This window comes from Molothrus ater, chromosome 2 (genome assembly GCF_012460135.2).
Source record: "Molothrus ater isolate BHLD 08-10-18 breed brown headed cowbird chromosome 2, BPBGC_Mater_1.1, whole genome shotgun sequence".
Lineage (NCBI taxonomy): Eukaryota > Metazoa > Chordata > Aves > Passeriformes > Icteridae > Molothrus > Molothrus ater.
Genome location: NC_050479.2, coordinates 85,559,890 through 85,572,284, shown reverse-complemented (window position 1 = coordinate 85,572,284; position 12,395 = coordinate 85,559,890). Strand labels below are relative to the sequence as shown.

The 12,395-nt window shown below is 40.6% G+C and overlaps 1 protein-coding gene across 1 annotated transcript in view; it reads right to left on the bottom strand.

The window, feature by feature from the left end:
* The window catches only part of TENM4 (teneurin transmembrane protein 4), a 601,532-nt gene that overhangs the window by 116,669 nt on the left and 472,468 nt on the right, over nucleotides 1–12,395 (bottom strand). The window contains 2 exon segments of the mRNA XM_054518583.1: nucleotides 3,871–3,897; nucleotides 10,275–10,460. Coding sequence (XP_054374558.1) covers nucleotides 3,871–3,897; nucleotides 10,275–10,460 — 213 coding nt within the window.

Below are 12,395 nucleotides of genomic sequence, written 5' to 3'. Positions count from 1 at the left end.
ACACAGTTCATCAAAATTTCAATGCTGTGAGGATTAAACTGAACCCCTAGTATCATGGTTTGGTAGGAGAGCAGACATTTTAAAGATGAATAGAGAAAGTAAACCATTAATAGGAAAAAAAAAATACAGCAGCTGTTAGAGGACTTGGGCTTTCAGAAAGTTAGAAGACAACAGAGATACATAAGCCAATATATCCAGGATAATGGACCTATAAGTACTACCATTTCTGAAGTGGTTCAGTGCACAGAGACTTCACCATCACTTACTCTACACAGATAGGATGGTACAATCTTCCTCATTCCACAGACAGTGCACTTCAAAGCACTTGATGAAAAGATGATACAAAATAAACTTTATCCTCTCCTTTCCCCCATGCTGGGGAATAAAGCAAAGAGATCATCTTGTTTCCGAATTGCTTCTGAATGTGACCACAGCAGGATGGCTTAATCCTCAGAGATTTACACCACCATAATCTTGCAGCTCTGATTTTTCATGGCTAGAAGTCACCAATGATCCATTATTCCTGTTTCTAATGTCAACTGTACTTGGGTGACTAAGAGAATTAAATACATGAATAGGGCTTTTTCGGAAAAGGGGGAGGAAACCCTTTACGTGAGTTTCAAACTTAAGCACATGTAAGTGCTGCTGAAAGATTCTGAAGGGCATTCACAAAGATGTTCAGTCTGCCACACAAGTGAGAGAACAGACCAGGGAAGCAATATAAAAAGTGGGTTAATTTTGAAACAGAGAATTACAGACCATCAGAGTCAAAGGAGACTGTCACCAGAAGTCATCCTGCAATTTTTAAGACTGTTGGTAAAATAATCTGCTCTTAATGATCTGTACAGTTAAAGCCTTCTCTAATTAGTCCAACTATAAGCGACATTTACTGGTATTTTTCTTTAAGGCAAACCTCACTGCCACTTGAAATAAGAAGAAAAGGCTATTTATTGTCTTTCCTTCACTGTCGTAGGAGAGCCCTGACGGAGGTTCTTATGAAGTCCCAGACAGCAGCTGAGCTCTGGGACAAGTAGGACATGGCTGAATGCAACACGGGAAGATGCAAATGCCTGAAGCTTGAGAGAACAACAAACGCTATGAGACCTGCAGAAGTTTCTCTAAGACTAAAGGAGAGGAGCAAATTATCAGCTGATCCCTGCAAACTCTGAAAGCTTGTCCCAAAACCAACTCAACTCTGAAACTACCACTGTGATATTCTGTGGTGACTGGAATCCAGAAATCCTTAATTAGATGTGTCCTCTAATAGGAAGGTTAAGAAGTTACTGACCAGAGCTCCTATACTGGAAACTGTACAAATGAGGGAACTGGCTTTAGTCAGACCTTGGGTTCTCACTTGCTCTCACACTTCAGGAGCAGCCCTTGCAGCCACCCCTGAATTCTAATGTTGTTCAGCAACTTTAAAATTCAAAATAGCTGTTTATATATGCATCACAACAGTGTTAATGTGGTTAATGATTATTTTTGAAGAGTAAGAACTGATATTCAGTAATAGAAATTAATTAAACTGATGTACCATCAGATTCAGTAATATTCTGGATGGAGAAACTCTCTCTAAAATCAGCATCTCTTTTAATTATTATTAAAATAATAGGCACCTCTTCTCATTTTAAGCACTACCAGTGTTAATTAGGCCTTAGTTTAGAAGACTCTACTCTGAGTCTAGTTAGAGCTTTTTGGTTTAATTATGCTGATATTTGCTATTAAAAGTTGCCCTCCCATTTAGGAACAATTCTACATCTTCTCTAACTGACTGGTTTATTGTAAAGCTGTAGGAAAGATTCAGCAGTAAATCAGGCTCACCCTTTGACAACAGGATTACTGGGAAGGGATTTCAACCAGAAAGATGTTAATAATTAAGAAAGCCAAAAGGGCATGAGCAATTTAGTTTTGAAAAATGCACACCATGCAGTTAGCCAAGTAGAAAACCATGTACTTTTAATGTTTCAGCTATTGCCAATCTTTCCAAAAGCAGCCATGCATAGCAAGGGACAATCTTTTATTCTTAGTATGTTACTTTAACTGTTACCTACTGAAAGACTCATTAAATATAATGTGTCTTTATTATTGGGCATAAAGGTGAGTCAAAAAGCTACCTAGAGGAAAAATGACATCTACAAATGACTTAGTTAAAAAAATTGGGCAACTGAAAGGGGCAAATCAGTACTGAAGGTTCCTTGCCAGGCTCTGCAGGTTGATTTTTCATCTCTTCTATGCCCTCAATGCTTATCTGCTACTTTTTGATGCAGCCTTCTCCAATACACATTAAGATGAAAAGGAGGAGTGCTGGGGTTTTGAAATGCAAAACACTGAGGTGTGGAACATTAACAGCAGGTTCTGATCAGCTCCCTAGTGATGGCCCATATCTTCCAGTTAGGATGCCACCATGTTTACTTCATAAGGGCACAATAAATTTCCCTCTTTCCCTGATCTAAGAAAGGGAACGTACTTTTTCCTCCCAATTTAAATAAAGTCAAACACGGGGGTTTTTTGGTGCTAAGCAATGAGAGAAAACTAACTACCACTGTACAATCAACTAATCCATAAAGAGGGGTCCAAGGACAGCTACTAGTTGCTGCATTACACTGATGATGGAAGTATTTAAACTATGGACATTTCCTCATCACTGGTATTTGTCTATTCAAACATTTTGCCTATTTCCAGTTGTTCCTGAATCTGCCTTTAAAAAAAGAAAAACACTGCATTGTAAAGTCTCCTAGAGAAGTGAAGCCAGTAGGGCATGTTTCTTGTCACACCACACAAGCCCTATATAGCAAAGACTTCATTTTAACTGCTCAGGAGGTCAATACTTGAGCATATCTGCTCTTCATCCTCAGCCTCTCACAGCTGTTATTTTTGATTACTCAAAATCTGAAAAGAAGGATCGTACTACAGAAAAAAATTTATTTGTTCAACCTGATTTTTTGGTTTGTTTAACCAGCAAACATATGAAGCTAGTATGGTGTCAACCTTGTGTTGCTGTTAGTGTCAAATCAGCCATGTAGAAAAATATTTAAGTCCAACTCAATCATATTTATTGTCAGACTGTAGTATTTAACCATATGCATGCTATTTCAATATTTTTCAAAAACTAAGTGCATTGTTGCACTGTCTGTTTCTATTAAAAAGTCCTAAATCAATTTAGCTCATTGTTCTGATTAACAAATAACTGATTTTTTTAAAAAACAGCAGGTGATCACTGTTCTCGAACAGTTCAATTCCTTTTCTTCTTTTTTGAAGAAAGGTCTGTGTCCTAGACTTGTGTTACACTTACAAACAGGAGCATAAGGTTGGATTTTGTTGAAGTGTACATTAATGCAGCATTCACTAATTTCCACTGATTTATACAACCAGAGATTTTGGGATCATAACATTTCTGTATTACGAAAAAAGCCCTCAATATATAGTTACTTAAAGCTCCCATGTAAGAGTTGGCAGTTGTGAATCAAAAACATGAAGACTCCACATAGAAAGCGCACTCACCTTTGTTACAAAATGGACCATAGACATTTAATTAAAACACATCACTCTACAGGGTTCCTGCTGTATTCACAGACACTTGTTTTCTCCTGACTTGCCTCACCTGAGTGGGAAGGGTGAGGATGAGAGATGATTTGGAGGGGAGAGGAGGGACAAGGGAATGGGTAGGAACACTGATACGATGTTAACACAGGGTCACAGCACTTACAGAGGTATTTCCTACATAAATGACTGGAAAGTTCACCCTTCCAGACATTAGGGACCACTTTGGTGACAATGAGGAAGAGATGCAACCTCAACACAGCATGTTCATGGTGCATTTTTAAAAAAGAAACACAAAGACAATAGGAAAAAAAGGAAGGAAGAGCATACCTTTCACTACCTTATCCAGATAGTGAGCTTGGGAGATAAAAGACAGGACATTTAAGGTAGGATTGAATAAGTGCATTGCGGCTTACTACGAGACTGTGCAGGTGCTAGAAAGGCAAAGGAGAGTTCGCTGTGATATGAAAAGAAAAACCTTGATTATGAGGAGAGAAAAAAGGAAGAAGAGTGGAGCACAGTGCTCCTCAGTCAAATGGCTTGAGAAAGCTGTAAGGCATTCAGTCATCTTTGCTCATTAAGATCAGGAAGAAAAACAGGAAAGTTCTATATATATATTTATGTGTTTTATATATATATATATATAGGTATATGTGTATATATGTATATCAGGATATTGCAATGCTCTGATGATTTGCAAGTCTCTCTCCACTTTACTGACTGCTTTGCATTTCATCAGGAAAGCAGAGACATTTGAAAGTCCTCCACCTTACCTGATTGTCTTATATTTTTCCACGCAAAAAGGCATAGTTCCGTGACCTTACCAGACTGGTACAGGCTTTTCCCTGGATCTTTTTAATGGTAATATACTGCATTTATGCAGCATTTTCTAGCCCTAGATCAAATTACTTTACAAATATTAAATTAACCTCATGGCAACTATACCAGATAGGCAAGTATTAATATATTAATTTTAAGGACGGCTAAAGAAAAAGTAAAAACAGAAAGTTATAGATGTCATGGGAGCAGTCATTTACCCAATTCCCATGGAACACTGATATGGAAAACCACCTTCTTACTGATTTTCTGGTGTTGAGCAGAAGGCTGGTGGCAAAGACATCCTGCCTCGGAGAGCCCTGGTTCATGCCAGCAGGCGGCACTCTCTGTCCTAACACCCGCTGGCCTTTAATAACAAAAGAGAGGCTCTGAGTCTTGCATTTCTCTATTTCAATATCTACTTAAACATTATTTCCCTTGTTCTCTTGCCTGCTCCCTGCAATCTCAGCATCAGCTGTGTCCTGGTACTTTTTGAAGAAGTTTTTGTTTCAGGCTCGTTCAGGCAGACTATCTTCCTGGGAAGTCATGGCCCTCCCTTGCAGGAATTATTTTTCCATTCTGTGAATGTAATGGATCTGTACAGGAACCAAGTGGAGAGGGCTGGGAGAGCTCACCTAGTGCGGGGCAGTTATGAGGCTTGGCAAAGAGGTGAATTAATCATGTTGATGTGGGGGGAGCAATGTAGGAAGCACAGCATCATCGTCTGCTTGGATGGTGGCTGAAGCCTAGGAATGTATCTCCTGGATTTTGACATCCCCAGCAGCCCAACCTCTTAGCTCACTGTGCAGCTGATGGCAGTGAGCGTAGTTGTCAATGCCAACCATGTGTCAGTTATGTATCAATGTTTTCTTGTAATTTGAAAAAACAATGGGGCTTCCTACAGGAGCAGCAGGACTCTTTCTTTTCTAAATCCATACAGGCTATACTTCTGCCACTAAAATATAATCTTATTCCCTACAGACACTCCTTTGGAAACCCTGTGGGCATGCGGGACATGCTGAGAAATTATGCAGGAGTTTAGAAGAAAAGCTACTTTTCTAAGGAGTCCTCTGCACTGAAAGGCACCACCACACTCCTGGAAGCCACCACTCCATGTCACCACCCTACTCCTGGAAGCCACTTTAGAACTGCTAGGGAGGAGCTCCTGTGACCATTTTTCAGTGTGAAAGCCCCCTTGTTTCACAGCCTGAGCTGACTTGACTTGGTTTGCCTTGTCTGAAACACAATAGGAATGATAACAAGTACTTCTCTTGGCTTGCAGAGAGGGAGGGAAAGAACAGAAGAGAAGTGAGAGATGCTGCAGGCAGGTCCCTGAGAAGGACTTGTTTCCCACTATGCTCTCCTTCTTCATTTCCCAAATATTCTTTCTCCCTTTATCTTTCCTATGAGGTGAAGTGGACAGAGCCTCAGGGAAATCACTGGAGTTAAACTGAGATCACACAAATGTGAAGGAGAGGAGAAAGTAAACATTCATTGCTGAACCAGGGACAGCATGTGAAGTTTATGCTACAGGGTCAGGGAAATGCTATCTTTGAAGTTAATCTGTGCTTAATATTTACTGGCAAATATGCTGCCAAACTATTTAAGGCCAGATTACCTTCAGATTGATTGAAGATCATGTCAGAACAAAGCAGCAAGTGCATATTTTCCACTGACTGCTATAATCATGGTCTTCTCTTGCCCAAAGGTACCCATCTCAACCAGGCAGAGAAGTGAGTGCCAGAGGGTAAAACACAGCTCAGCTTCTGCTGTGGATGCACTTGAGCACTGACTGTTGGGCAGCGGGTAGAATCACAGAATCATAAGAGCTGGAAAAGACCTCTAAGATCATCGAGTGCAACCACTAAACTCTGTCCCTAAGCACCACATCTACAAGATAGCAAGAACCTTCCCCAGACACCGGGAGGTTTATTTTTGTCTTGGGCCATGAATGGACTGTGTTGCTTTATGGATTCAAAGGGCACAAATGATGTGTTAGAAAGCTGGGGAAAAGAGATCAGGATCCACCTGTAATGTGCCCTGTCTGGATTCCAGCTGCTCCAGCAGAAACGGCAAAGCACTGATTACAACCTAGAGTTATTCAGAACATGTGTGATTATTTATGCAAGAAGACTGATGAAAGGCAAACTTAAAGGGGCAGATTTCTCAAAAATCAGGGTTTTGCAATGTAAAACAAACCCCAGGCTGATGGCGCCATAAGCAGAAGCCGGCGTGGGACAGGCTGTCTGCCTGTCTGTCTGGGCATTGTTATTGCATCCATCACCCGTGCGTGCCAGGACCAGATTTCCGAAAGGAGTTAACATGTGGCTTTTGCAGAGATCAATGGGGATTAGGCACTGAGGTGCTTTGAAATCCTGCTAGGTAGGCTGTGGAGTGTTTGGAGAGCTAGCTGCTGGTCCCTCAGGTCTCCAGAGACTCTGGAGTATTTAGCTGCAGCAACTGAACTTCCAGAGATGGCTTTCGTCTTGTGTCCAAGCCGTTCAAGGATATTGAATATCCCAACTCCACCATGCAGGGAAGCCCCCTGTATGAATCATACAAGCTGGAGAGGGAGTTTTCACAAGGGCTTATAATCATAGGACAGGGGAGAACAGCCTTTAGCTGAAGGAGGACAGGTTCAGATTAGGTATTTGGAAGAAATTTTTTTACACTTAAGGGTGGTGAGGCACTGGCAGGTTGCCCAGAGAAACTGTGGATGCCTCATCCCTGGAAGTTTTCAAGACAGCATCGAATGGGGCTTGGAGGAACCTGGTCAAGCAAAAAGTTCCCTATCCATGTCAGTGGGGTTGGAACTAGATGATCTTAAAGGCCCAAACAATTTTGTGATTCTATGACTCTTAAACCCAGGAAATTTTCTGTGCTGCTTTCTGTGAGGCAAACCCTTAGAGCAGTCTACTACAGAGCTGAGCTGTAATTTGGCCTTTCAGAGCTCGCAGTAAGAGGGTTTATTTCATCTTTAAACTCAATGCTCCTAAAACCCACCATGCTTCCTGGATGTAGTTTGGGCCAGAACAGAATAAACTTGAATTCCTGCAATGTCTCTAACTAGGGATGAATTAGGAACATGCTGGAGAACCCATCACAGGAGTCTGGCACTGATGCTGTTGTCACAGTGCGTTTTGTTCCTTCCAGAAAATGACTGAAACCTTCTGCTGGGTTTCAGGATTCCTGCAGTTAGATAATCAATTTTCTGCTCTACTCTCCTGCACTAAGTCTGCTGAATTGGGATGATGAATGCAAGCTTCGGCATCAATTTTCTAGTTGGGAATTAACTGGGGTTACTCTAATGAAATCTCTGAATGTGAGCAATCAAGATAGTACATTTAGTGACACAACTCTTTGTAGGAGCAAACAAAATTAATCCACTGGGATCAGAATACCTTAAACACCATAAGGAAGTGCCTCCTATGACCTACAAAACAAAAGGATGTCTTACTCTCACACATGCTCAACAGGGAATGGAAGAAGTGTCCCCTACTGGTATGGTCCATTTCTACTGTGTTACCTGCACACACGGCAATACTGGTCAAGCATCACTTCAGCAATGGGGTTTTATGCTTGTCAGTGCTAAAGCAAACCGGGCCATGACACAGACATATACGGAATTACCATCAACAGAACAATTTGCCATGCAGGGAAATTACACAAGGACAAGGGGAATGCTTTCCACGTACTTAATGTAATTCCAAGCCAATGTCCTTTCATTTGTGCCAACATAACTAGCTCATTACTCCTGCTAAAACCATTCAATTTTCCTGGGTATTCACAACTTTGCCAAATCTCCTTTGCATTCTACACATTTACCAGTGAAATATTCTGTAGGAAATAGTGTTTACAGCTTCAGAGGTAGGAGACTATGTAAAATTTGTTTTTAAATCACCATGCAAGGAGATGAGGAGACGGGAAAGTGAAAAAACAGAGTTGCTCCAGGATGTTATGTATCCAAGAATGATTCCTAAACCAAGGCAGACTGCAACAGGAAAGTAGCAGCACATAAAATGAGAGTGTGCACCAGTAAAATCTCAATGCTGACTGCATTGCAGTGCTGGCCTTCCCCATGATAACATTTATACTTAGAGTGAGGAATACTACAAATAAATTTAATTACCATGAAAGATAAAAGCTTGTTGTTCAAAAACAGTCCAGGCATATCAGCTGTGTGGAGAATTATCATATACTGAACTAATGGCATTTTGGTTTTACAGCAGAACTAATAAAATGGCACTAAGGGGATGAATCAGGCTTTTTTTTTTTTCCTGCATAAATAAGTTCCATATAAAACTGTCCCCTGGATTTGGGGCCTTTTGCTGAATTTTTTTTTACTCGCATGAATCTGTGATGCTTTCCAAATCAAACTGCTTGAATAAAAGGCTGTAAAATAATATTAAGGAAACAGGATTTCAATTAACATAGGACTGCTCTCTTTTCATTTTAAAGTCATTTAAGAAATGTGGGTTTTTCAATCCTTTTCTCAGGAAAAGAAATGAAAGCTGCTAGGGACATCAACAAGAAAGCAGAATGCATTGTCTAATGAGACAGAGGAAGTTTTAAAAGCAAGATATTTTTCATTAGGGGGATGCATGTGGAGACCATAATGTGATAGGGTGACATTAGCATAAATAAATGATAAGTAGAATTGAGCCACAGATATGGTTTGTACCATTATCCTAATGCTGAAATTAAAATACTGAGATCAGGCTTCATTTCCTGTCTTTGCGTGTGCAAATGCACCTGGTGCTCAAGCAAGGGAAGTGATGTCTCATAAAACTAAGCTGCTAATCCACACAATAACTATGCTGATATTTGCCCAGGTATTCCTAGTGGTTAGTCTTGATGAAGTGTGATTTTTAGTTATCATGACATAATGAAAGTAACATAGAGGTAAATTTTCCTTGTCTCTAAAAGAAGCTGATTAAAATAAAATGACTGAAGGAGAATTTTCATTCTGGAACAATTCTTTTAAAGTCAACTGAATTTTTTCAGGTCCACACAGGCATTATTGAGAATAGAACTGGATTCACTAATTTAGTTTTCTATTAATATACAATAAAAGGTATCTGGGGAATTTAGGGCTACTGATTTAATAGCATGACTACGGAAGGGGAACTGAAGAGGCTAAATGCTTGACTATCAGAAAGTAGGAAGAAGGGAAAATGCATTGAGTAGTTAAGTGAGAGAAGGAAAATGTGAAGCCAAGGCAGTTTATTAATGGTGCTGCAAATTGCTTAATATGAGAACTGAAGCTCTTTGCATGATTTAGGCATATTGTTGGCTTCTTATTAATAATAACATCCATAATAAGAGACATGACAGAGAGAGCTTATGAGTAGTGCCAGTACATGAGGAATACAGAAGCAAAGTGAGAGGGAAGTGAAATGGTTAGAAAGGTAGCAGAACAGACAAGGGATAAGCAAGACAGAGTTAAATACCAGCCAGAAATCATCTGTCTGCAGTTTCCTCTTTTATACTGGCAAGCAAAGTGACAGTGCAAATAATGTAGCAAATAAAAGGAAAGAAAATTTAAAAGCAGATGCATGTTTTTAAAAATGCTGTCAACATAGTACAGAGGAGTCTTGGAGACCACAGAAAGACCTCTCAAGAGAGGTAAAGTGGGTTGTTTTCAAAAAAAGCTTCTAGCTGACATTTAAAGGCTTGTCAAACACCGCATAGGTGTACTTCACGTCTGATAATAAAAAATATACAGAGCCATGTCACCAGCAAATGAAAGGACATATTGTCTTGTTCCCACATGAAAATGTATGATGTCAGAATTTGAGATCCAAGAACAAAGGTGCTCATGCTACACTAGATCACACATATTCAATTAAGCATGCGCCTTTTCTCCTCCCTGATCATCAATAATTCTCTCAAAGGAGTCGGGTTTTCTTTCTCCCTACCAATGGTGCAGTGCTCTCCGTTCCAGCCCGGGCTGCATTCACACTTGCCATCCCGGCAGGTCCCGTGCTCGTTGCAGCGTGGGTGACACGCTCGCTGATCACAGGCTGTGCCCATCCAGCCCTCCTCGCAGCGGCAGGTGCCTCCCACGCAAATGCCATGTCCTCCGCAGTCCGCTGCACAAATCTCTGTGGGAGAGGAGACAACAGAGAGAAGGGGATATGGGTGGAGAGAGAGAAGGGAGAGGGGGAAAATCCAGAGTGTTATTGTCAAGAAAAGCAGACACACTTCACTACCTCGCCTTATGGGGCAATGAAAGGAATTCCTAGAGCTCATAACACTAATCCTTCCTGACAATAAGAATCTAATAAGTATATTACAAAAAAGAGCTGGACATGGATTGCAAGGGTCGCTGTGATTGATCCTCCTATTTGCTTTCTAATTCACTTGCACTCCTTAAGCTTTTGTGATGCTCAAATCCAAAGGGGAAGGCTCTTCCAATAAGCAGAACGGAAGTCACATTTAATCAAAATCTGTTTAAGTGGAAACAGTGTGCTGATAAACTACTGATGCTAAAGTTAAGTCCTGGCAAAGCCTGTTCATGACTTCTTAAACCATGTTTTTGGGGATGGGATTCATTAAAATCCTTATTCTCTGTTTAAATTTAAGAAAGGATATTTCTATTTCTACCAAATCTGCCCATCCTCTATGTCCTTATTCTCCTACTACCCATTAAAACTCCCCTCTCAGACATTCAGAGGTACAACTGTATCTTTTGTGAGCCACGTGTACTGGAGCTGATAGGATGGTGCTTGTTCCCAAGTCTTATCAAAGCTAATGGAAGCACAGTCACAGCTGGATATTTTGGTACTTACCGCCAAAAAGCAAAGAGCTAAAGGACCTTGCCTTTTCAGGGATGATGGCCTTCCCAAACCTCCCTGAGCCCCAGCAGGCCTGAGGACATAGGCATAATTTTTTTAACCATCACTAGACTTTTGTCTAAAACCTGGCATAGCCTTGGCATGAATTTGGGAAACATGTTTTCATCTACATTGTATTTGTCTGGCAAAACAGAGACTTGGTGGAGAAGAGATGCCCATGAATCAGGTGTTAAAGCACCTGTTACCACCATTAATACACAGGATTGATTTCAAGGAAAAAAAACAAACCCCAAATACTGATGCAGTGTAGCACTGCAAATGAAATGAAATGAATCTATTTCTTCTCCAGACTCATTACTTAGCTGCTACTTTCCATCTTTCATAAGCCCTGACTATACTCTCCCTTCCTCAGCTGAAGGAGAAGCAGTTCACAGTATTTCAGCCTATGAGGTCTTCTCTCTGACTTCTGCCTGGCACTTCTAAATTCCCAAATGTTTTGACCTCAAGCCTTTGGCTTCACTGAGCCATTTTATAGATTTTATACATTTTAGATTTTTTTGGGGACATGGAGAAGTGAACAGAAGAAATGCTGAGCAGGGCTGGGCTGGAAGCACAGAAAGGGGTACCAGGGTACTCTGCAGTGCGCATTTTTTCTCTACGTCACTGGCTGCATATAAAATATTCAAAACTACTCAGCCTGCATTAACATCACACCTGACTGAAATTCAGCTGTACATAAGTTGCTTTTAGTCTTTTGCTAATGAATACCCCATTTATGGGACACTTGGGCTATTCAACAACTTTTGATATCCCCCTGATATAGGGTTGGTTCAGCTCCAGGAGGAAAGCTCCTTGCAGCTCCACCACAGCAGATAGCTGTGAGGACTTCAGTCCCTTATGGTGAAAAGGATCAGAGAGTTCTTTGTAGAACAGTAATTTATGATAGGAACAACAGTAATGCCTTGCATGTCTAGAAAACACCTTATTTTTAAATGTGACATGAGAACAATATTTAGCTCTTGCTTCCCAAAAAGCTCAGGCTGGTGGAACAGTTTCCAGTAAAACTCCTTTTACTGCAGTATCATGGATGTCTCCAAACCTCCTCAAACATTTAGGCTTATATGCTTAAGTCTCCTAGTGAAAGAACTCTGGAGTTCAAATGGGCTAAAGACAGTCAGGGACTTGTCTGTATCATTTAGAATAAAACTTGCAAAAGTATTTGGGTATCTTGGCTACTTAAGC